Source organism: Papaver somniferum, chromosome 2, assembly GCF_003573695.1.
Source record: "Papaver somniferum cultivar HN1 chromosome 2, ASM357369v1, whole genome shotgun sequence".
In the NCBI taxonomy this organism is placed as follows: domain Eukaryota; kingdom Viridiplantae; phylum Streptophyta; class Magnoliopsida; order Ranunculales; family Papaveraceae; genus Papaver; species Papaver somniferum.
The window spans coordinates 67,642,498-67,667,794 of NC_039359.1; the positions used below are offsets into that span (position 1 = coordinate 67,642,498).

Consider the following 25,297-nt stretch of genomic DNA (forward strand, 5'->3'; position numbering starts at 1 on the left):
GGTTATTTAGTTATTGCTCAGTAAGTTCTCTTATGTTGAGCAAAACAAATGTCAATTAAATTGATTACTTTTGTGATTAGTTTATTTGTGTATTCCAATTAGATTAATTATTGGTTCTCTTGTAATAAGTCTAGTTGAGTATTCATATATTCCATAAGTTTTCTTATGTTGATTATATGAACGGCTATTCTAATCATTTTCTAATGGTTATGTTAGTCATATGTTCCGTAAGTTTACTTATGTTGAGCATAATCAATTAAGTTGATCACCTTGTGTGTTTAATTTGATTGCGTATTCCGATTAAATTAATCATGGGTTTACTTGTGATTACTTTGATTGAGTTTTGGATATAAAAATCATTCTTATGGTTTTGGTGTCCAATAAAAATCCTTTGTTTCTTTCGAAATTAAGGTCGCTCTTGTTATTCCCTTGGGAATGACATCGAATAGGGGAGAGTTGTTTTGAACTTGTGCTTAATGGTCATATCTTGAGGGGTGTGCGACTGTGGAATTTTAGAGGGGTTATCTTGTATATTTAAACTCCTTGATGAATGCTATTAGCTTCGGCTATATGATTGCATCTAAATAAGATGATGTGTATTGTTTTCTTTTAGTCATGAAATGTCTCTTACATAAATCTCATTATGATACCGTTCTTGTACCTTTGGAAATTTTATTGACAAAAAGGGGGAGAATTAGTATGTAGTTCACACTAAAAATACATATGGTTTTCAGATCATTATGTAAGGGGGAGTGGTTTCCATGTGAGATGGATTATTGACTAAGGTGGAGTGATACATATCACCATAGTATTATTGTTAAAGTTGTGATACAATTGGAATTTGACATTGTATAATAATACTATGACAATGTATAACAATGATCGAGACCAATGCTTTCTCATTGTTATAGCTATGGATCTTCAACAACGATGATGCTAAACTTACAACCTTTGGGATCATTGGAGTACTTGGAAGGACGACTATTTCAAGGAATATTGAAGATTAGACATGTGGAATAGGATCTACTAAAGTTTCATTATCTTTTTTGTATTTCATATGTATTGATAGTTTTGTCACTAAAATTGACAAAGGGGGAGATTGTTAGAGCACTGCTCGGTCGAACTCGCATGCATTGCTATCTCAAGCATGTTTGTCAATGTTAGTGATCAAAACTATAAGTCTTGATTCCTAGTCTATTATAGATAAGTCTCGGACTAGGATAGTAAGTGTAGTTTAGCTCAAGGACTTCATGAAGATTCATCATACAAGTGGAAGAACTACTCAAGGAACCGGTGGAACTTCTAGACAAAAGGTATGTGAATACTTGAACTTATCTGTCACTCAAAAGTCTATCTATTTTATCTCCTACTTCTTGAGACAAAAGTCGTATGCTATATATATACACTTAGATTATACACATTTGTTATTTCGAGCCGAGTATACCTCGCCTATCTATATCTCGAAATATGTGTTGGTAAGCGTTTCGCTTTGACCATGTTTTTCTTTACTTAGTGACGCAAGTCATGATATGTTTCAGTCATCTTGAAAATTGCTTTGACGAGAAATAGTGTAACAACTATATAACGTTATCTAAGAATGTTTCAATGATTGGAATGAGAGTTTAGATTCCATAACCAATGATGGACATAAGTATGTTGTGGAAACACATATGTGCATAAGTCCTATACTGGAAGAATGGCTAGTAGCCAATGATAGACGCATTTATGTGTCTAATTTGTCCCAATTGTTTATATTGTTAGTACTATATTTTGTACTTATTTGGTTATTTTATGTCTTTGTAGGTGTTTTTGGAGAAATAAGCTTTTGCGGCGAAATTGGCTAAAAAGTGGTTTTTGCGCTCGTGGGAGAAAATTACTATACGGACTCTCACTTTGGATAAGGGGTAACCTAATTACTAAGGGGCACCCCATTTCAGGGCATGTACTAAAGGGACACCGGAACTGGATAGGGGGAGGTCATCTTCAAAGTTTCAAAACTGGATTTTGGCGGGAAAAAAGGCAGCAGCGTCAACAGTTTTGGATCAATGATTTGAGCGACCTAGGAGGCGATTAAATGGGCAAATTTGGTACCCACGGACTCTACAAGACATAAGGGACCTGTTAGAAGCGATTAGACCCATCTAATTGGGCTGGATAAGTCAGAAAATCCACACAAAGTCAAGACAGTGCACACGGTTTCTGTTTAGGGTTTGAGATTAGTTTGAGAGATTTATGGGATATCTTGCGTGGGATATACATCAAAACAGTTGGGTAAAAGTCCTAGAAGATATTTGAGACGAGAGAATAGCTAGAAACAGCCTGTAACGCAACAAGAAGAAGATTATTCTTCAAACAACCCGTAAAGAATAATGGAGATTTCCAAGGGGTTTGATCGAGTTTCAAGGGGATTTAAAGCCTATAAATAGTTGGTTTTATGTAAGAGAAGGGGGATGAAGAGTTAGGGGTCGATTGGGAGGCCAGCAGAGAGGCGCAGGAGGAGTTGCAGGAATTGTACCTGCTGCTGCTGCTGCCATTAACAAACCTTGAAGAACACGAAGAACGGACTGCTCAGAGCAGTCTTATTTTCTGCAGCGTCAACAGCAGCATCTGGGTGTCGTTGTTTTACTGCAGCTCACTGGTATCGTTTCTTTCTGGACGAATGTTGTGGGTTACAGAACCACTGTTTTATATTTTTCACTCTTTTAATCATATTTTGAGCATCAAGTATGTATTTTGAGAACATGATTATTATGAGTAGCTAAACCCAAATACTGGGATGATGGAGGAAACCATTCTTTATGCATGAGTAATTTTATTTAATTCTTTTATGACTATTTGCACTATTATGAATGGAATTATGAATTTTATTGATTATTTGTGATTTTGTCTGATGATGTATGCTTAATCCATGAGATTCTTGATGCATCATGCTTATGATTTACATATAATACTTACAAAACCTATTTTTGGCAAAGTAAGAGTCGATATTTGTTATCAATATAAGCGTTAATTGTCTAGAATTAATAATTGAATCGCATGAGTATAAGAATTGGTGAAATCCTGAGTCCCGGTATCTCTTGATCCTGTGACAATTTTGTATATATTTTTGTTTATAAATCTATTCAAGACCGAGCATCGAATCCGTATTTACCGCAAATCGAATTACTACAACAAAATGGCGCCGCCGACGCGGACTTGTATATAGATTTGTTTTTAGGTTTATTTTTTTATTTTATTTTTTTACTATTATTTGTTTCTTTTTACGTTTCTTTTTGTGTCTTTGATTTACAGGTTCGAAGTGGAATACTAAGGACTTGGGAACAAAAAGCTTAAAGCTAAAAGTTAAAAGCTAAAAGAGAAGAAGAAAAAGACATAATTTTTTTTTAGGATTTAATTTTTATTATTATTATTTTTTTTGTATATAGCTTTTATTTATTTATTTTTAGAATTTGTAAATAGGCTTTATTTTTCATAATTTTTGTAATTTTGGACTTTTTATTTGGACTTTATTCTGGACTTTGGACATTATTTTTAAAACCCTACGGAAGGGTTATAAATTAAAAAAAAAAAAATTAAATACAAACTGTTTGCAGGGAAGGACGACGATTACTATATCGTCTCGGCCCCTCGGGTTCGCACACGTAATAGGAGTCGTGGCCCGAGTCGACGACAACGGTTCATCGCCCGTCTGGTACGGGAGGTAAGTCCAATCGAAACACCCGCGAATCTCCTGCAAGCGGGTTACTGTCTGCCTTAAGGTGATAATTGTTTGAGGACGAACCAGACTGTCTTTATTTTCCTAGTAAAGGGCAAGGCCTGGCCTAAACAAGATAAGGACTCGGATTTCATCACCGTTTCCTTCTTGCCCGCCTTAGGAAAACGAAACCAAACGCGAACCTAAGCCTAAAATTTTGAATAGAACGAGACCAATAGGGTAACGAGCTTAATAGGAAACTCATTCGAAAAATATTGGTTGCTCTTTAAGCACATTTCAAAGTTCATGATGGTTTCTGTGAGTTGAATGCGTGACTGCGCCGCCTTGTGATAGCGGTGAGGCCTTGGGTATCAAAGATCCACTGAGCTTCCCTCGCCTCGATTCAACTTACATTAGCTCGGATTGATTCCAGAGGGGTGTGCTCAAATTGTAACGAATTCCTTTTCGAAGGAATAGAAGCTGGTCTAGAAAACAATCTAAGTGGAGCCATCATGCTTTTTGTTTGCTAGATTCTATAGGTTTGATTTGGTCGAGTCGGACTTGTTTGTGATTGCGTAGAATTCCCCTGCAATTAAGAATGTCGAACTGGTATGATAGAAGCCAATACAATGAATATCGACCTGAATTTGAATATGGACATCATCAGTATTATGACCATAGTGAGAATAGTGACTGGGGACGCCAACCTTTTCAAGGTTATGGTTCATACCATGGTGAGCCCAATTACTATCCGCACGCGCATCAGTCATACGAGCAAGAAGATTATAATACTAGTTCTTCGTCTTTAGAGGATACAATCAAACTTTTGAAAAGTAGTCCTTATTATGATCCTTCAGTTCCTATTCCTTCTCTAGAAGAGACTCTCAGGAATTTAGCTAAGTCATCACGTCAGTTAGCTGAATCGACGTATAAATTAGATGAGGTGAATAATGTAGTTATGGACGAAAGAACTGCAACAACAACTGAATCTGTAGAAGATATCCTCAATAGATTAACTCAAAACTTAGATCCTACACTAAGGGAACTTTCTTTGGAAGAGACCCTTGAGAGGATAGCTGAGTCGACACGTAGACTTGAGTTAGAGACGAATGAAAGTATTGCTCGAAATAACTTGAATTGCCAATATAGTGTATCCAATAATACCCTTGAGAATGAAGATACTTTTTCACATAATCAAGATAACGAGGTTATAATTGGTAACACTACTTATTTAGATAAGGTTCAATCATCTTCGTACTATTATGATGATGAGGATAGTAGTGATGAAGAATCTGAAACATGTAGGCATAGTAATCAGGAATCTAGTAATCCAATTGAGCTTTATAGTGATTATATTATTTCTACTTCAAATCCAAATAATTTTTATGATTATTCACCTATTCAAAAGGACGAGGATTTGATTAGGGATACCACCGTTTTAGACGATGTAGTTTTTCCTTTTGATTACGAAGCCGATAGTGGTTTAGAGGAACGGGTTCATTTCGAAAATACTGTTTTAGAGTCTAGCGACTTAGAAACAATAGTCTTGGAAGAAGAAGATAGACCCGTAGAGATGAGTAAAGATGCACTACCTGATAATAACTTAGAAGAATCTCTTGAATATTTTAAGGACTCTGAAGATACGGAAATTCAAGAAAAAATTAGAGGTCTATCTAGAGAAACTGAAAACTCTAAGTTTGGGGGTGATTATCACTTCCCTAGTGCCTTACCTTTAACTCTCAGAAAGTCCCCACACTTAGGACTTGACATCAATGCCTCAACCATTTTACAAGATTACTTTCATACTCGTTTTCCTGAACCTAGTGATGTCCATAAGGAAGTTCAGTTGTTAGAAACCCATCCTCTGGTTGATGAGGTTAGACCAGGCTATGATACTAAGATCGACTTTTTTTCCCACCAAATATTTTTCAAACAATTGTGGGAACGTATAAATTTCAAATGTGTCAATTATTAAGTTCTGAGACTAAACCTAATTACTTTAGGATATTAGAATCGACACATTTTCTTAAGAATGACCACTACTCTCACTGTGGTCAATTATGTAAGTCAAACCTGATTGACTTAGAGGATCCTCAATTATTTAGGTTATTATTTTGTGCTTCTAAGTTCTTATTTAAGTACTTACAGACTCTAGGACCTAATAATTCGGATCTCAATTTTGAGGAGTTGCAGCCTAAAGAAATATATTTAGACCCTTTTATAGAACCTGAACCTGAACCACAATTAGATATAGATATCTTAATCAGGAAACTAGGTAAGGGCATGCTAGTCTTGTACATTTTCTTGGTTCACTGCAGTTTCCTTTTGTCAGCTCTTTTTGGTGTTAAAGACCCACAGTTATTCCGGCTACTGTTATACGGTTCGAGTTGACTAATACTTTTCTTAGTCTGGCTGAAGACTTTAAACTTAGCACTTCTTGGGAGGTAACCCAATCTCATGCAACCAGGTAATATCCTTCCGTAACTCTTTCATTTCAAATGGTAACAGTTTCTCCTTGTTCATGCTTTTAATTTCATCTTTAGAACATTGAGGACAATGTTAGGTTTAAGTTTGGGGGTATGGGAGAAACTTTTTAGTATGAATAAATAAACTCCAGAGCTTAGAAATTTATGCCTATTGAGGATTGCACTAACTAATCTAAGTGGATGGAAGCATTTTGATTGTAGGAGTTTGAGGAACCAATCTGATTAGATGGAAACATCTAAAGAGTCTATTCATAAAAGCACAGAGCTCAGGTGTTAGAAATAACATGATAGTTTCACCATATCTCGTTGAGTCCTTTTCACTATTTTTATTTTATTTTTTTTTTAAACTATGTTTCTCTAAGTGATAGGTGGGGCCCACGATTCAAGTTGTTACCAATGCTAGGGTGAATTAGAGTGATTGAGATACCATGAAAAAAAAAAAAAAAAGTTGAAAAAGAAAAAGAGATGAAAAAAAAAAAGATGAAAAAAAAAAGATGAAAAAAAAAATGGTAGTTAAGTAAAAAAAAAAAAAAAAAAAAAAAAAAAAAAATTGAGACCAGACCATTTGACCAAAAGGAATAAATTCAATAAAGTCGACCACTGGTACCCTTGTATATGCCAGTTGTGTTGACCTAGAGTTAGGTTATCGACCACTGGTACCCTTGTATATGCCAGTGTGTTGATATTAGTCAGACTAGTATCTCAATCCATTAGGATAGGTTCATTTTGGCGGAGGCCTTCAGACAGATATGGGAAACGTCGTTCACTTAGTAAACATCAAAACCATCTATGTTTCTATATCCATCTTCTTGATCTATCCATGTGATTAGTTTAGACTCCGAATATGATGTCCATAGTGCAACTATCTGAGTAGAGCTCTGTCACTTTATATGAATTTTAGTATGCTTGAGTGCAAACTCGTGTACATCAATTGGAATTTCGCATCAGGGTACTTCTTCCTGTAGTCAATAAGTATGCCAACCAAGGAGATTCTTTAGTGCCTTCCAAGGTTCTGCGTAGATAGCTAAGCTCTGGAGTATTAAGGTTTTGTGGGTACACCTCTGGTAAACCCCCCGGAGACAACACTCCGCCACTAGGGCCACCTAGTGGTTTAACGGCTTACTGCACGTGCTAAGTGTAGTCATTTTATTTTAGATTAGATTTGCTCGAGGACTAGCAAATAATAAGTTTGGGGGTATTTGATAGACGCATTTATGTGTCTAATTTGTCCCAATTGTTTATATTGTTAGTACTCTATTTTGTACTTATTTGGTTATTTTATGTCTTTGTAGGTGTTTTTGGAGAAATAAGCTTTTGCGGCGAAATTGGCTAAAAAGTGGTTTTTGCGCTCGTGGGAGAAAATTACTATACGGACTCTCACTTTGGATAAGGGGTAACCTAATTACTAAGGGGCACCCCATTTCAGGGCATGTACTAAAGGGACACCGGAACTGGATAGGGGGAGGTCATCTTCAAAGTTTCAAAACTGGATTTTGGCGGGAAAAAAGGCAGCAGCGTCAACAGTTTTGGATCAATGATTTGAGCGACCTAGGAGGCGATTAAATGGGCAAATTTGGTACCCACGGACTCTACAAGACATAAGGGACCTGTTAGAAGCGATTAGACCCATCTAATTGGGCTGGATAAGTCAGAAAATCCACACAAAGTCAAGACAGTGCACACGGTTTCTGTTTAGGGTTTGAGATTAGTTTGAGAGATTTATGGGATATCTTGCGTGGGATATACATCAAAACAGTTGGGTAAAAGTCCTAGAAGATATTTTAGACGAGAGAATATCTAGAAACAGCCTGTAACACAACAAGAAGAAGATTATTCTTCAAACAACCCGTAAAGAATAATGGAGATTTCCAAGGGGTTTGATCGAGTTTCAAGGGGATTTAAAGCCTATAAATAGTTGGTTTTATGTCAGAGAAGGGGGATGAAGAGTTAGGGGTCGATTGGGAGGCCAGCAGAGAGGCGCAGGAGGAGTTGCAGGAATTGTACCTGCTGCTGCTGCTTCCATTAACAAACCTTGAAGAACACGAAGAACGGACTGCTCAGAGCAGTCTTATTTTCTGCAGCGTCAACAGCAGCAGCTGGGTTTCGTTGTTTTACTGCAGCTCACTGGTATCGTTTCTTTCTGGACGAATTTTGTGGGTCACAGAACCACTGTTTTATATTTTTCACTCTTTTAATCATATTTTGAGCATCAAGTATGTATTTTGAGAACATGATTATTATGAGTAGCTAAACCCCAATACTGGGATGATGGAGGAAACCATTCTTTATGCATGAGTAATTTTATTTAATTCTTTTATGACTATTTGCACTATTATGAATGGAATTATGAATTTTATTGATTATTTGTGATTTTGTCTGATGATGTATGCTTAATCCATGAGATTCTTGATGCATCATGCTTATGATTTACATATAATACTTACAAAATCTATTTTTGGCAAAGTAAGAGTCGATATTTGTTATCAATATAAGCTTTAATTGTCTAGAATTAATAATTGAATCGCATGAGTATAAGAATTGGTGAAATCCTGAGTCCCGGTATCTCTTGATCCTGTGACAATTTTGTATATATTTTTGTTTATAAATCTATTCAAGACCGAGCATCGAATCCGTATTTACTGCAAATCGAATTACTACAACAGCCAAGTCCGCGAAATGCTGAAGTTCTCAAACCCGAGAATTTCTGCTGGAGTTAACAAACTGCTTGCGTGATCCAAGTCCGCGAACCCAGTCCGCGAACCGGCGAAGTTCTCAAACCCGAGAATTTCTGCTGGAGTTTGTAAACTCTATCCAGTACCTTAAGTCTGCGAACCTAGTCTGCGAACTTGAGAAAGGTTGTATATCTGAACATGATTTCTGAACTTAAACTTGTAAAGACTAAGGAATGCTTTTGCAAACCGTGGCTATAAAGTTCATGAACTGATTCATGTGAATCAAATCATCTTTGCTTCAATTTTGTCTTGTGTGGTACATGAGATATCCTTACAATTGAACAACTCTCTAACTAGTTCATATGAGTCATTTGAACTAGTTATGGTGAAGAAGAAAATGGTTGGTATGAAATGATCAAATGGCTAACCTTTTGGTTGACTATTGTTGAACCAATAATGCACACGTTTGGGTACGGTAAACAAACCTAGAAGCGTGCACTTCATTTGTGTATAACAAGCTAAGATTTCGATCTAACGGTTGAGATATATTAGCTTGAATCTAAATCAGGTTTTCATCTAACTGTGGAAAGTGTTTTCTTTGTGAGCAAGGCGAAACCCTGATTTGAAAGACTATATAAAGGAGACATATAGCCTTGTGAAAAACTAATCCCCACACCTTACGTGTGATACTAGTTTTCGTGCTATATTCGTTTCTCCTTTAATATTTGGTTTTCTTCTTCTAAAACCAGGTTAACGACTTAAAGACTTCATTGGGATTGTGAAGCCAGCCCGATACTACTTTTATCGTAGTTGTGTGATCTGATCTTGCATCTTCTATCGTACGAGTACAATCAGATTGATTGGCTTGAGATTAACATCTCCGATAGGCAAGATATAAAAAAGTAATCATAAACATATTCGTCTCATCGTTCGTGATTCCACGACATCTTGTTTCGCTACCATACGATTAAGATTGTTGTGAGGTGATTGATTAATCTAGGCTGTTCTTCGGGAATATAAGACCGGATTATCAATTGGTTTCTGTTCACCTTGATTTTATATCAAAAGACGAAACAAAAACTTTAGGGTTTTTCTGTGGGAGACAGATTGATCCTTTGATAGACTTGTCTGTGTGAGACAGATTTGTTTATTGTCAAAGCCTGCGATTTTGGGTCGTAGAAACTCTTAGTTATGGGTGAGATCAGCTAAGGGAATCAAGTGCGCAGTATCCTGCTGGGATCAAAGGCGTATGGGTGCAAATGTACCTTGGATCATCGGGAGACTGATTGGGGTCCAACTACAGTCCAGTCCGAAGTTAACTTGGAGTAGGCTAGTGTCTGTAGCGGTTTAATACAGTGTGTGTTCAATATGGACTAAGTCTCGTGGTTTTTCTGCATTTGCGGTTTCCTCGTTAACAAAATTTCTGGTGCCTGTATTATTTCAGTTTCCGCATTATATTGTTTTATCTTTATAATTGAAATAATACAGGTTGTGCGTTAGATTATCAATTAGAGTAATCCAACCTTTGGTTGTTGATTGTCAATGATTGATCCTTGGATATTGGTCTCTGGTACCATCCAAGTTATTCCTTGTATTTGATTAGTAGTCGCAGTTTCTGTTTGAGGAAATCAAATCAAGAGACAGAGATATAAACTCGTTGATATACTTTTAATTGATTGAGTCTTGTTGATTCTCTTAAATGTATATTCTGGTTTGTCCATACACATTGCTAAGCGAAATATTGGGTGGTGTTGTTAGACCCCTGCTTTTTCAGGATCGCTGGAGAAGAGCAAGAGAATTAAGGAAAGAAGAAGAGTTACGAATATACATGATAAGAGCACAAGAAGGAAGAGGGATATCAAGCGAAGTTCCAGAAAAACAAGGCGAACGGATACATGTAATAAAAGAGCCAACACTACCAGGAGAACCTAAAGCGAATTTTATCACAGCGGAACTGACAAAAGAAATAAATGTTGGAACAACAGAGGAACCAAAGATATTACAAATTGGAACTAAGATGGGAAAACAAGAAGAAGAAAAAACAGTAAACCTCTTACGAGAATATAAAGACATCTTCGCATGGAGCATGGAAGAAATGCCAGGAATAGATCCTTCTGTTGCTTGTCATAAGTTGGATATTAACAAGAATGCAAGGACATTCAATCAAAGGATATGGAAGATAGCAACAACATACCATCCTCAGATAGAAGAAGAACTACAGAAGATGCTTGAAGCAGGAATCATAAGACCAGCGTAATATCCAGAATGGATAGCAAACATGGTGGTGGTGCCAAAGAAGAATAAGGGAATAAGTATTTGCATTGACTTCAGCGACTTAAACAAAGCGTGACCGAAGGACAATTATCCATTTCCAGACATACCATAGATGGTTGAGTCGGCAGCAGGAAATGACAGAGTATCATTGATGGATGGATATAAAGGTTACAATCAAATTCCGTTAGCTGAAGAAGACCAAGAGCATACTGCTTTTCTCGCTCCTGGAGGATTATATTTTTATACAAAAATTTCTTTCGGTTTGAAAAACGCAGGTGCGACATATCAAAGAATGGTGGAGAAGGCGTTCGCACATTGGATACATACCACATTAGAAGTCTATGTTGATGATATGCTGGTGAAAAGTAAGAAAGCCGAAGATCATGTAGACAACTTAAGGGAAATCTTTGAGCGAATGTGACAATTCAATATTAAGGTAAACCCTGAAAAATGCATTTTTGTGGTAGCACTGGGAAAAAATTTAGGTTACATTGTATCAAAGAAGGGATTAGAGGTTGATCCAGAGAAGGTACAAGCGGTTCTAGAAACTCCATCGTCCGCGACTGTAAAATATGTACAAAAACTAAATGGATTGCTAGCATCACTGGGGCGATTTATTTCGCGGTCATCAGACATGTGCAAGCATTTCTTTAATATTCTGAAAAAAAGGAACCAAGTTCAAATGGACGGATGAATGCGATAAAGCGCTGCAAAATATAAAGAACCATTTAATGAATTTGTCCATCATGAAAAAGGCGGAAAAAGGAGAGGAGTTACCGATATATGAATGCATCAACATCGCACGCATTAAGTGCCGTACTGCTACGTCTGGATGAAGGAGTGAAAAACCGATATATTACATAAGCAAAACTTACAATGTCGCAGAGAAGAATTATTCAAAAATAGAAAAACTAATACTCGCACTGGTGTATGCAACACAAAAGTTTCGTATATATTTTCAAGCTCACAAGATCAAAGTGTTAACAAAAATACCAATTGAGTTAGTGATGAAAAATTCAAAAAGATCAGGAAGGATCGAGAGGTGGAATGCACAAATAGGGAATTTTGAGAGCAAGTATGAAATATTATCTTCCCCAAAGTCGCAAGTAATCGCAGATTTCTTGGCAGAATTCCCTTTAGAAGACGATGAAATTGTGGAAGAGATGATGGATATAGATGAAGAGTGTGGGAATCCTACAAAATTTTTAATAGATAACACAAGATGGGAGACATTGGTGGATGGATCATCAAATGGAATGGGTAATGGAATTGGAATAGTTTTCATCTCCCCAGCAGGAACAAGATTGGCATATTCATTTAGATTGGAATTCGCATCCACCAATAATGAAGCTGAGTATGAAGCGGTTGTGCACGCGTTACGCTTGGCCATTGAAATGAAAATAGAAGATGCGCGAATAACTAGTGACTCACAGTTGGGTATTCTCCAAATAGAAGGGGTATGTAGCACAAATGATCCATCCTTACAAAAATACAAGAAGCTTGTAGGAGAGTTATCAATACAAATTCCGAAAATAAATTGGAGGCACACTTCGCGGAAAGATAATCGGCTAGCAGATGCGCTTTCTTTTATTCCGTATATGATGGTGGATCCGACTGCGAGGGACATAGAGATACAAATACTCTTTTTACCCTCAATTAATAAAGAAGAATGCGAAGATGTAGATGTAATGCTAGTATACAATGAAGAAGAAGAGCAAGAAAGCAAAGCCGCAGAATGGAGAACCCAACTTCATTTGTATTTAGATAAAGGAGAAGTCCCAAGAAACAGGTTGGAAGCGCACAAGTTAATGAGAAGAGCAACAAATTATGAGTTGAGAGATGATGTACTTTTCCAAAGATCATTCCTTGGACCATCGCTTAGATGTTTAACAAGAACAGAAGGAATGGAAATCTTGAAAGCATTACACTATGGAGATGCAGGAAATCATAGTGGAGGAAGGTCTCTAGTGTATAGAACGAAAATACAAGAATATTATTGGCCATACATGCATGAAGACGCAAAAGAAGTGTCAAGGCGGTGCGAAGAGTGTCAGCATCATGGAAATAAAATACACGCACCCGGGGCGATGCTCAACTCATATACAAGTGAATGGACATTTGGAAAATGGGGGTTAGACATTGTGGGTCCATTCATACCAAGAACAGGGCAAAGAAGATATTTAATAGTAGCGACAAACTACTTTACAAAGTGGGAAGAAGTGAAAGCGGTGCAGCACATTCGAGATAAAGATGTTTTCACATTCATATTTGAGAATATTATTTGCAGATTCGGAATCCCAACATAACTAGTTTCTGATAATGGAAAACAATTTGAAGGAGAAAATATAGAAATGTTACTTAATGCGTTCAAAATCCAAAGCGGGAAGTCCACTCCATTGTATCCACAAAGCAATGGTCAAGCTGAGGCAACCAATAAGAAAATTGCAGATACATTGAAAAAGAAATTGGAGGGACATAATAAAGGATGGCGCGAACAAGTACACAATGCAGTATGGGCATACAGAACAACTAGAAGGGAGGCTACAGGAATGTCACCTTTTTGCCTGACATATGTAGTTGAAACGGTATTACCAACTGAGGTTATAATTCCTACAACTAAGCGAGAAGCATGGGAAAAGAATTTAAGTGTGGATTTAATCCTAACAAATTAAATTGGATGATCTAGAAGAGCGAAGAGAAGTTTCTTTGCAACATATGGAGAATTACCACTCAGAGGATAGCTCGAGAATATAACAAGCACGTAAAAATAAGAGATTTTCAGCCAGGAGAATTAGTATTGCGAGAGATACCGTCTTATCATAGAGGAAGTGATGGAAAGTTGGAAAAAAGATGGGATGAACCCTACATAATTAAGAGAATAATTGGAAATTGAGCTTATGAATTAATGGATTCTGAAGGAAAGAACACATGCCGAAAATTGGAACGTCCATGGAACAGATTATATCTGAAGAAACATTATCCATAGATCATGCGATGATGATCGCACACATATAATAGGCATAAACATGTATGTGAAAGTGAAGAAAGCGAAAATAAATATGTGAATTCCTAAATATTGAATAGGGATGTATTATTCAAATGAATAAATTTGAAGATTTAGTTATAATGATATTATCCAAGTTAAAGGAAAAATTAAGACCTTATAATAAGACCTTCATAGAATGCATCAGATATAAAGACTCCAACTAAGGAGCCTAGCTAGCCATGCGATTGTGGCGTGCACCCTAGTTCGTATAAAGAAAGAGGCAAAAATAAGACCTAACGCACGTCATAATTCGTAATCTAGTTATCATGGCTAACGTGAAAGCTACAGCGACCCTGTAGCTTGAGTCATGGAGATTTGGGGTAAAACAAAAACCCATCCGGTAGAGCGCCTTAGTTGAAGGTAAGAAGCTCTCTACTAAGGAGTGCAGAAACTCGATCAAGGTGCCGAGGTACACGGTTGAGTCAAGAGTGCCTGGGGCGTCTGGAGCGTACCTGGCTTCTTGAAAAGTCTTGACTATGATGCACTCGGTCCGAAGAAACCCCACTTAGGGTGCGGTCTTGTAACCATAAGCCATATCGGTGGAGGGATAAGAGGCCGCGAAAACAACTGATTGTTGCATTACTGGATGGGAGGAGCCCACCCTAACCCGGTAAGGGTACGCCTCCTTGAAGGGGCAGTCAGTGGGAATATAAGGACGGCACCCTCCATTAGGGAGCTGAATTGTTTAAAAAGACGCAAATGTTATGAGGCTTTTTACTCGCGGGAGTATTAAGACTTGTAATATTTACGCAATAATAAAACCTGAAGAGGCAATAATACAAGAAGATGATAAGGCAAGATCAATGGGTAAATACACGAAAGCGTAAAGACGTCCTGCGATCTCGTCGCACAACAAAAATATAATATACTAGGCAAAATAAAACCTTTACTTAGGAAGGAATGATAAGACCTCATGAGAAAAAATATACTAAAGCTAATATTATTTTGCAGGTTACATAAGAGATATCTAAAATTACTTCACGTTTCTTTCTAGGAAAATAATAAGAGGCGAATATGGAGATTGAAAGAAAAGGCATATTATCTTCCTTATCAAGAAACAAGTATGTAAAGTAAGCGAATGTTTGAAGTACCCCAAAATACATTTGCGAAGAAACAAGAAGCTAAGAAAAGAAAAAGGATAAGTATTATTAGAAGGCGAATCTTGAACAACTGTAGAAGCTCCGATGTTGACTTCACTCTCAAGATCTTTGGTTAATTCTTCACCAGATTTATTCTCCTCAAGCTGAGCTTCCGGATGAGGAATTTTAGGATCATCCTCCTCATCACTAATATAATCATAATCTCTATCAGTCTCAGGAAGCTCTTCGTCATCACTTTTATCAAGAGGTGGAACAGACACCAAAGGGAGTGATTTGTCAAGGAGAATCTTGTTCACAATAATTTGAGCTTTAGTATGTGCTTGGCAAGCGACACCTTTCTCAGCATTCCTTTTGTCAGCTTCCATAAAGTTCTGAAGAAATGAGAACTTCCTTTCTGCTCGACCGCGAGAAGCAGTGAGTACGGCTGAAGGATCTTTGGAATCTTTTGTTTTCTTCCCACGCTCTTTGCGAGTCTTGACCAAATCAGATCTTAGTTCAGAGATGGTAGATTGGTATGACTTTTCAGAATCTGCATGAAGAAGTTTGGAGTTATAACAGAGGCAAAGTTTTCGCAAGATTAAGATTTAACTAATAATTAGAGAGAACAAGTAAAGTGAGGCAGTCAGCTCTATGTGACTACCTTCCCTTTGAGAGATAAGATATTGAGCTAAACCAAGACCACCATTCTTCATATTCTCCATAGCTTCATCAAAATCATCACCCACCAAACATTTAAGACGAGATCGATTTCTTTTCTCATCTAAAGAGAGAGCAGTTTTCTCTTTCATAAGAGCATCATGAGATTCTTTTAGTCGAGTATGTTCTTCTTGAAGTTGATTCATCTTCACCGTTAAATTAATCTTACTTTGAATAATCTTTTCGTTAATTTTCTTTTGGGCAGTTAATTTCTCAGTGGACTCATCATATTGATTTCTTAATAAGCGAAAAGATCCCTCTTGGTCATCGCAAACTTTCTGAAGGATAAGATATTGACGCGTAAACATCACTTTCTTCTTTAGAAAACATCGCTTCTCTTTAGATAAACCTTGGTTTTTCATCTGATAAAGTTGATGCTTCAAATCAGCACATACAAGAAATTAGATAGATGGAAATTTTGGGGGCCCAACGTCTCGCATGGCTGAGCTAAATAGATATTCTCATTTGTTAGATTTTCAATTTGATCAAGCAAATATGAATGTTCATTATTTAGATGAATTATTTGGTTCTGTAGCTTTTCATTGTCAGATAGAGCGTCTTCAGCAGCAGATTCAAAACTATATCTCTCCATAACACGTCTCTGATTTAAACCTTAATGTGCATACGAGGAAACTCAAAAAACATAGACAAGAAAGCAAATCGTGCTGGGAAATATTTATAAAGGTAAAAAGAAGCTTACCTCTCAATTTTTCATTCCTCTTGCGAAGGTCATCAGATTCGAGTGTGGTATTCTGGAATTCCCCTTTCAGTTTAAGAACTTCTTCCTTTGAGGCAGTATTTTGATGGGATAGTTCCAAGGAGGAGTAGCAGGATTCGAAATAACCTTCATCCAAAATCATACGACGACGAGCTTCCTGAAAAGGGGAACAAAATAAAAATAAGAATGAAGTAAGGAGAATTTGAATGGAAAAATATATGCGAAGTTATGCTTACCAGGATATCAAGAAGAATGTGTACACTTGGATCAATTTGATAGAAAATTTCGGTTCTGGACGGCTTATTGGGTGGAGCATCACAAATCAACTTGTTCAGAGCACTTCAAATGCGAAGCATAAAGGGATCATAAGTGGACGAGTGAGCAAAATTTATGAGCTCAGATAAAGCTTGAGAAGCAGAATTCACCCCCTCCAAAATCCCCTTGTCAATAGAAATGGACTCTAAAGAAAGAGGACAGAGTTTAGAAATATTTGGAGGATAAGTAGTTCCTATTGGTATAAAAGAAGCAATGATCGCAGATATAGGAGCAGCAACATTCGCAATCGATGAGACATTCTCCACAGATACGGGAGTAATAACATCACCTGAAGATGCGACATTCTCTACAGGTGTGGAAGTATGTGAGAAGAGAGGCATATTGATGAAGGTAGAAATAGTTTGATCCACTGTTGGTGCGGTTTTTGATGAAAAGGCAGGGTTACTCCCCATTGCATTGTCAGTAAAAGAAATCTCCTTGGGAGCGATAGTTTAATTCTCTGAAGTAGTTGTACTCAAAGGACTAGAGGCAATCAGACCTAATGCAGGATTTTCAAGGTTAATTTGACAAGGGGCGTCAACTTCAAGACAATTGAAATCGGGAATGATAAGACCCTTGTTAATTGTAGCTTTGCGATTCTTTCTAACTTTAGTCTTCTTCTCACCAAACAACTCGCATTCGGAACTCTGCGAAGAACAACGCAGATACGAAATAGAGGCAACAATATTGTTTTAGAAAGAAGAAAATATTTCTTACTCCTTTGTCATGCGAAGATTTCCTCTTCAGAGATGGTTGCTCTTTCAGATTCGAAGAGGTATTAGGGTTAGGTACTGTGAATTTGATAATACCAGATGAAGAACTTTTGCTTAAATAGAACCAGTATGGATATTAATACCATAGAAACTAATAAAACAACATATTAACATCATGATAAGATTTATTTCAGAGCGTACAAACCTTTGTTGAGGATTCATGGAGACAGTAGCAAAATTAAAACTGAAGATATAAAGAATATGAAGATGAATAAACATGGAGCGGATGAAGATTTGCAGAAGAATATGTTTACAGAGATAAAAAGGAGAGAAGAACTGAAAGAGAAAAGTTTATCTCTCTACAAACTCAGCTGTTAAATAGACAGAAATGCGACCGGTTAAATTCGAACGTGCCGGTAAAAAAGGGAAGAAGTCAACACATGTAGACGGTCACATTGAAACCACGGAAATTTTTCGGCAGAAAAGAATATGAAAAAGTGAATGGTGCGGCTTTACAAATTAGATTTTCTCATATCGCTCCATTTCCAAAGAAACGACATGAGAAGAGGCAAAATGTAGATACTAAATACCGCACATCATAATATGTGCGCGAAGTAATAATTCGGTAAACGAGCGAAGGGTATCACGTACAATATATTTAAGATGACGCATCAGGTGACGTCAGAAGAATCATGAGTAAAGTGTGATGGTCGTGCGAAGTTATAGAGCACGTGAGAGAAGAGTCAGGATAAGAGTGCGATAATGACGCACGCCAGATCCAAAAATAAAGATTTTATTAGCTGTCATCCACTATGTAAACCCCTACATAAGGGGACCGAGTGACCATGTAAAGGGAGAGATCTTTTGAAGACCTTAGACTTTGAATTGAGGAGAGAGAAAGATTGTTTATCCTCCAAGTTAAAACTTATCATAAATCTTGTAACCATATTGAAGATTCTATGAATGGAAGTATGAATTTTAAGATGATTACTTGAATTGTTATTAAGATTTCATTAAGTGTATGGTTGTAGGATTTCCTGTCAGAACAAAAAAATTATCAAGTTCAATTACATTATGCACCGATTTAACTTGATCATTTAATAGGTTGGTCCAAGTCAACTGTATGATTAGTAAGCTAATTCCAGTTCCTAATGATTTTGTTAATGATGGATTAGTTAATTTGCTTATATTTTATGCTATTTTTAGATTTTTGGCAATGGTGGCTCTGATAGTCTGCACGATATCACCGGGAATCAATCTTTCGGGAGCGTGATAACAATCCTATTTTCTCCGCTAAAGTACATTCTGAAAATTTCTTCATTGTTCTTTTGTACGGCGTGCCGTCTTTTGTCATGGTTCTAACTCTATAGATGCCTTCATATTGTATTCATCGGCTATTTTTCTGGTCAAAGTGCTAATTTCCTCATCTTCTGACGTAGCAATTGGTGCGCTCTCGCTGGGCCGATGAACTAGTAAATTTGGCACAATCTCATCGTCGAAATACTGTTTTTTTATTTGATCCATTGTTTTCAACATGTTTTTAGTATTTCTACTTGTTAAAGAAGAATCAATGGACTCAACAATTGCTGGTATCGAACTAAGCACCTTACTTTCTTCTGGTTCTTTGTCAAAGTAATCAACCATAGAGTTACGACGGTTAAATATTTGACGATAATTTACCACCTCATGTTTCATGCGCACCATATTCCTAACGTGAATTCGAATCTGCTTCTCATTTCGTTTTTCCATTCTTGACCTTAAGTTTTTCAGGTTCTATTTCTTTCTCACGTTCATCTGCCATTGATCTTAAACTAGCCGATACGGATTTTAGATCTTCTGTTTTGCTTTCCACTTTCTCAAAACTAAAACTTCCCCATTTCAAACTAATTGATGATTTTTGGATGATTCTCAAGTGTTTCTTCCCAATACTACTGTGTCTCTCAAATGGTATTTTGGATGATCAAATTATTTGCAGAAGTTTATAATGTTATTGTGATTTTGGATTAGGTAAATTTCATGTGCTTAGAGCAGACAAACCACAAAACACAAAAGATTAGGTTTGGTGTATATCCACATAAAAAATGAGCAAGCCGCCAACACGTTTTTTTTTTTTATTTTACTTAGACCTATTGGGTTGATCATCAGGGTCAAGGTGTCTCGACTTAGAACCGGATATGAGTTTTAACTTTTAAGTGAAACCGGTATGACTGATCCACTTGGCTGAACTCGATTAAACTCGTGGATTCAGACGGGGCACATTATATTAATTTCTCGTGTTTGTTTTTACATGCAGCCGTATTTAGGTCTCTTTTCAGTTTCACCGTTATTATCAAACCCTAGTTTTACTTCGAAATCCTGCATCAATATCTGACATGATGAATTTCATGCTTCAAAAAAGATCTAACAGGATGAATAACAATGATTCTGAATCTCTTCCACATGACCTCATTATGTATGATATACTCACTAGAGTTCCTATTGAATCTGTGGTCCGGTTCACTTGTGTATGCAAATTATGGTCAAAGACCCTCTTAAACGACAAGAGATTTGCTCTTCTTCATCAAAAGAACTCTCCTTATTCATCACCACCAGGTATCATTGATTCCAAGCTCGATAAAAATACTTGTAAATATTATATATCATTATTTGACGTTGATAAGAATAAAAGAAAGATTATTAGGTTTAGACCAGCAACTAATTATTATCGGCTTTGTTATATGGAAATTAAACAACATTTTAATGGCTTACTGCTGATTCATCGTCGTAAATATTATCATGATTACATTGTTTACAACCCGATTACGAGTCGTTCTGTTGTCCTTCCGTTACCGGTTGGGGGAGGATTATCGGATTGTGAACTTCGTTTGGCTTATGACCCTGTCGGGGAGAAATATAAAGCCGTGTGTTTTGGTGGGCATGCTCATGAGAATTTCTGCAAGATCTTAACACTTGGGGAATTTGGAAGGCATTCTTGGACAAATCTAGTGAAGCCTGGTTTCCGTTTCGATAAACCTTACTACTATGTGGTTTTCTCTAATGGTGTTTTATATTGGCTTAGAGGTTGTACTGAAGAATCCATGACTGTTAAGAAAGCAATATGTAGTGCTGATGTTAGTACAGAAACTTTGTATGCTACTGATCTCCCGAACGACGCATCATTCAGTGTGCTGTCTGTAGACGGTAATCTAGTGAAGATGGGAGGATCCTCATACATTATGAATTGTACCGCCAGTACGAACAACTAAGATTATGGGTTTTGAAGAGGAATACTGATGATAAGTGTGAATGGGTGAGACAAACATAGCAAATCGAAGCTTGTTTTATGAAGGTGCAGTTCATTCTATCTTTTCCTTTTACTTCCTTCTTGTGTTATGTTTCCTTAGCTTTGTTAGTGCAAGTGTGCTACATTTATTTATCTTTCTGGTTAAAAATGTATGAACATCACCTCGATTCTATTTTAGGAAAACTTCCCTCATTTTTATCAGATTAATGAACTGGAAGAAAAAAAAGGTTCTGATTATAATTGCAAAACTTAATAGATAACAATCATTTTAAGTATATTTTGCAATATCCTCATGCAACAACATCATCATTCCCCAGCTGTCTGATCAAAACAAAAAAACAACATCATCATTCATTAAGACTAATGCTCTCTCGCCGTGAGGCCTGAATGTGAATAGTCCTCTTCGATCGTCTAGCCTCTAGGAGCATTAGTCTTAATGAATCACGCCTTGATTTTAGTTGATGATGATGAGACGCTAGATAACCTATCTAATAACATCTGGAACTTGTCTTCTTGATCAATCAGACTAACCCTCACATACTTCTTATAATCCATCCCGAAGTTCTTCCCTCCTCTTACTAAAATTTTTAGCTTTCCCTCAAGAAGGCTTTCACAATCTTCTACATTTTCAAGGTTACATTTCAACCATGCAAAACCTGGATGTGCTTCCCTTATTTCTCCAAAATAGTTGCAGTACCGCTTTGAGTATTTAGGCAAGGAAAAAGCTCCGTTTTCACTTGCGACTTTTCTTAACCTCTCCCACCTATCTACCATGGTTTTCCTACCGAAGTCAAAGAAATTGCCAGCGAGCTGTAAAGATATCGACTGCGCACTCTCTGTCACGGCTCTCATGATTGTTGCGGCTCGATATTGGGAGTCCTTGGAGACTCCAATTGTACTGAGCTCAATGAACTTGGTCATTTTTCTTGCTATCTTTTCATCCTTGACAATAGCCCACCCAAGACGTGTCCCAGCATGACCGGTACTTTTAGAAACAGTAAACAACATGATATCATGGTCAGCTGGTTTAGGTATCGGAGTATATTGTGGCCAATAATAAGCGAGATCATGAATCAATTTTCCTCGATTTCCATTTACTACTGGTGTCATGGTATGCCCATCTGGATTATTAGGACTACAAACAACTTCAATGTATGGCTCATTTTTGTCATCAAATTTGCAAGCATCACCACTCCATTTGTATAGCCCTGATTTTAGAAAATCAGTCACTGCTGGATATGACGAATAATAAGGTACCGCCGAAACAACATCCATAGGCCTCGAAGAAGAATCATTACCAGTATCATCAGTAGAAGCAAGAGCGAAAAGCGAAGCTTGATATAATTGAGTTGAACCAGTACCAACAACAATATAACGATCTTTTGTAATAGCATTACCAACTAACTCATGTAATTTCTTAATCTCATCACTAAATTCTTTTTCTAAAAACCAACAAATATTACCACCATTAATGTTTGGAAAATAACTCAAATTTTGCCATCCTGGTATCACTATACTGCTTTTCTCTCCGGCTTTTTTCCAATATTCAACAAACATTGTTGGATCACCCTGATCGAGATTAATAGTTTCTAATGGTTGTTGTTTCTTGGTTGAATCTTCTTTTTTCTCAGCTGAAACCACATTGGCGGGTCTGGGACACATTTTGACAGAATTTTCTCTAAGCACAAGCAACATCAATGAATAAGAAAGAACGGATGAATATAGACTCTGTGTCTCTTCTGTCTCAATTTTGATATTTCGTATGATGAAATTATCTGCAAAAGCTCATGATTTTATAATGATTGAGGTTTTAGCTTCGAATCTCATAAAGATTAGATTGGGTTTAGTTAAATCGAAAATCTTGCTTTGTTCGATCAACTTTTTTTTTGAAAGCGGGACGAAATTCTATCTATCATTTAAAAATGAACAAGTGGGTGGACGTAGAGACTAGCCAACACGTTTTTCTTGACTTTGATTTACTGAGTTGATCAGGTCAAGATGTCCCGACTTAGAACCGGATTTGAGTGTTAACTCGAGTTTCGACAAGATCTTTTTAAGGACAATTGCCAATTAGCACCGAACTAGAACGCATCTTTTGTCATATAAGCCGAGTCGATGAGTCATATCGGTTCAAGAATATATCCATTTCATCTGTTGGTAGATTCAAGTCAACTTATTTAATAAGTTTTAATGTAAAGACTAAAGATGCTTATGTAGACCTTTTGTTGTGAAATGAATGTGCAATGGATTTCCACCCCGACATACCACTACCTTCACCTCATCTTATGTTGCCTTTGCACCCTCTTATTATGTTGTAATCCCCACATCGATATATACATTTAGTGGCAAGTAATGGTTGGATTCCAATATGTCCTATTAAGCATCCTACCTATTTATTATTCACAAAATTAGTTAAAAAGACCAAAATCAATAATTTCTGGGTGAAATGGACAGTTAGATTTTGATACTGTTTAAATGGACAAAAATGTAAAAATAGGCAAGATGTAACCAGTTTCATCGTGTTAATTTTCAAATATTTTTCTTATTTTTAATTTACACAGGATGTATCCAGTTTCATACTTGCTATTTTTTAAATTTAAGCTAAGATGAATCCAGTTTCATCCTTGCTATTTTTTTCTTTGGCCATTTCACCCAAACTATTTTTTACTCGTCCATTTGAACCGTGATTTAAAAATATTTGGACAAATGACCCATTTTCCGTTTATTATTATTATTGGTTTTCTTTTATAAGTACGGATTTATTAAAGAAACTAGTTGGTAACTGAAAGTAGTTGGTAACTACATACTGTATGGTTAATTAATAAAGGGTTCTTTAATACAATTGTATTTCACATGTCTAATATGCTAATAAGACGAGCTCCCTTTAAGTCTTCCTCTCTCTAGTTGGTCTTTAGATTATAATTAATAATCATGTTATTAGCATCTTTTAATAGAATGTTGAGCTAAAATTTAAGTAATTATATTTGTATACAGTTGTACGAAAACATTTTATATCTTGTATTGATTTGCCTATTTGAATTTAGGCATCTCTGGAATGTAACACAACTTGTTCAGCGCCTTCTAAACCCCCTCAAAGCCTCCAAATACTTTGCAGACGCATTACAATATATGAATATACCTTTCTGCTTTAATTTCTTTGTGGGCTCTACGTACCACGATGAAAAAGTTACAGCAATCAGTTAAGGAAATAGGAAAAAATGCTAATCTTCCATGGGTTCTTATCGTAGATATAATTATAGAGTTGCACAAGACCCGGTCTGGAACCGGTGTACCGATCCGGAACCAAAAAATCGGACTCGTACCGAACCGGAACCGGAGTAGCCGGGACAGGTACCGGTTTTTAAAATTGAAAACCGGTGTAGGCCGGTACTGGTACTGGTTATGGGGTGAGTCCTGGCCTGTCCCGGCCCATAAGTCCCGGTTAGTTATAGCCTTAGATTTTTTTTGAAATCTTACATCCTGACCGTTCCTCTCCCTCCTAAGTATAACATATCTCTAATACCCATTTGGCCATTTTAGGTTCACACACACTTTCACTTATTCTCTCCTTCTTCTTTTTCACGTCCGAAGAGAAAACAAATACCAATTCTTTCCTTCTTCTTCTTCTTTTTCTTCACTGACCGAGCATAACAGTGCCATTAAAATCCATAAACATATATTACGTACACCCTAATTGAAGATTAAAACAAACTTCTTAGGTTCACATCATCTAGGATCAGAAACTAGAGGAGTACAATCATAACATGGATATCTTTGATCTCTTTCTTTTGTTGTTCCATCAACGAATCTTAAGGGATTGACGAATAACATATATCTTTGAAGTATGGCCACCATTATGTAATTGATTTTGGGTACAACAACTCATGTTCAATCGATTTTGGAAATAACATGCAGTTCAGTTTTTAATAAATTTAGGGTTCATGTTTTATTAATTTGTTAAATTTATGTTACATTGTATTTAATTGAATGTTTAATTTATGTAATGTTTGAGATTGAGTTGGAATGGTATACCGTGATTTCGATGGTTGTTTCAAATGGGTTTCTGGAATTGAAAGTTAGGGTTTTGAAGGAAATTGCAGCTAATGGAAAATTGATGAAATTAAAGATAACAGAGGGATGAAGATTGGGTTTGAATTGATGAAGAATTAGTGGTTCAATTTGAGAATGAGAAGATTCAGTTGAAGATTAGAAGATTTAGAAGAAATGATTTTTTTTAATGATGTTACATTTTGTAATTTGGATCTTGGCAGTGATGAATGACTCCAATCCTTGAAATAGA

At 36.6% G+C, this 25,297-nt stretch overlaps 3 protein-coding genes across 3 annotated transcripts; 1 reads left to right on the forward strand and 2 right to left on the reverse strand.

The window, feature by feature from the left end:
• Positions 1-19,064: 19,064 nt before the first annotated feature.
• On the reverse strand, positions 19,065-19,463 carry LOC113351281. Its single transcript, XM_026595296.1, has one exon. The coding sequence runs from the start codon at positions 19,461-19,463 to the stop codon at positions 19,065-19,067; it is 399 nt and encodes a 132-aa protein (XP_026451081.1).
• Positions 19,464-20,122: 659 nt separating this feature from the next.
• Positions 20,123-20,959, forward strand: LOC113351283 (putative F-box protein At1g50870). The gene has a single exon (XM_026595297.1). It carries the CDS (start codon positions 20,123-20,125, stop codon positions 20,957-20,959), a length of 837 nt encoding a protein of 278 aa, XP_026451082.1.
• Positions 20,960-21,299: 340 nt separating this feature from the next.
• LOC113353459 (tryptophan aminotransferase-related protein 2-like) lies at positions 21,300-22,751 on the reverse strand. The gene has a single exon (XM_026597052.1). The coding sequence runs from the start codon at positions 22,690-22,692 to the stop codon at positions 21,439-21,441; it is 1,254 nt and encodes a 417-aa protein (XP_026452837.1). The 5' UTR covers positions 22,693-22,751; the 3' UTR covers positions 21,300-21,438.
• Positions 22,752-25,297: the final 2,546 nt, after the last annotated feature.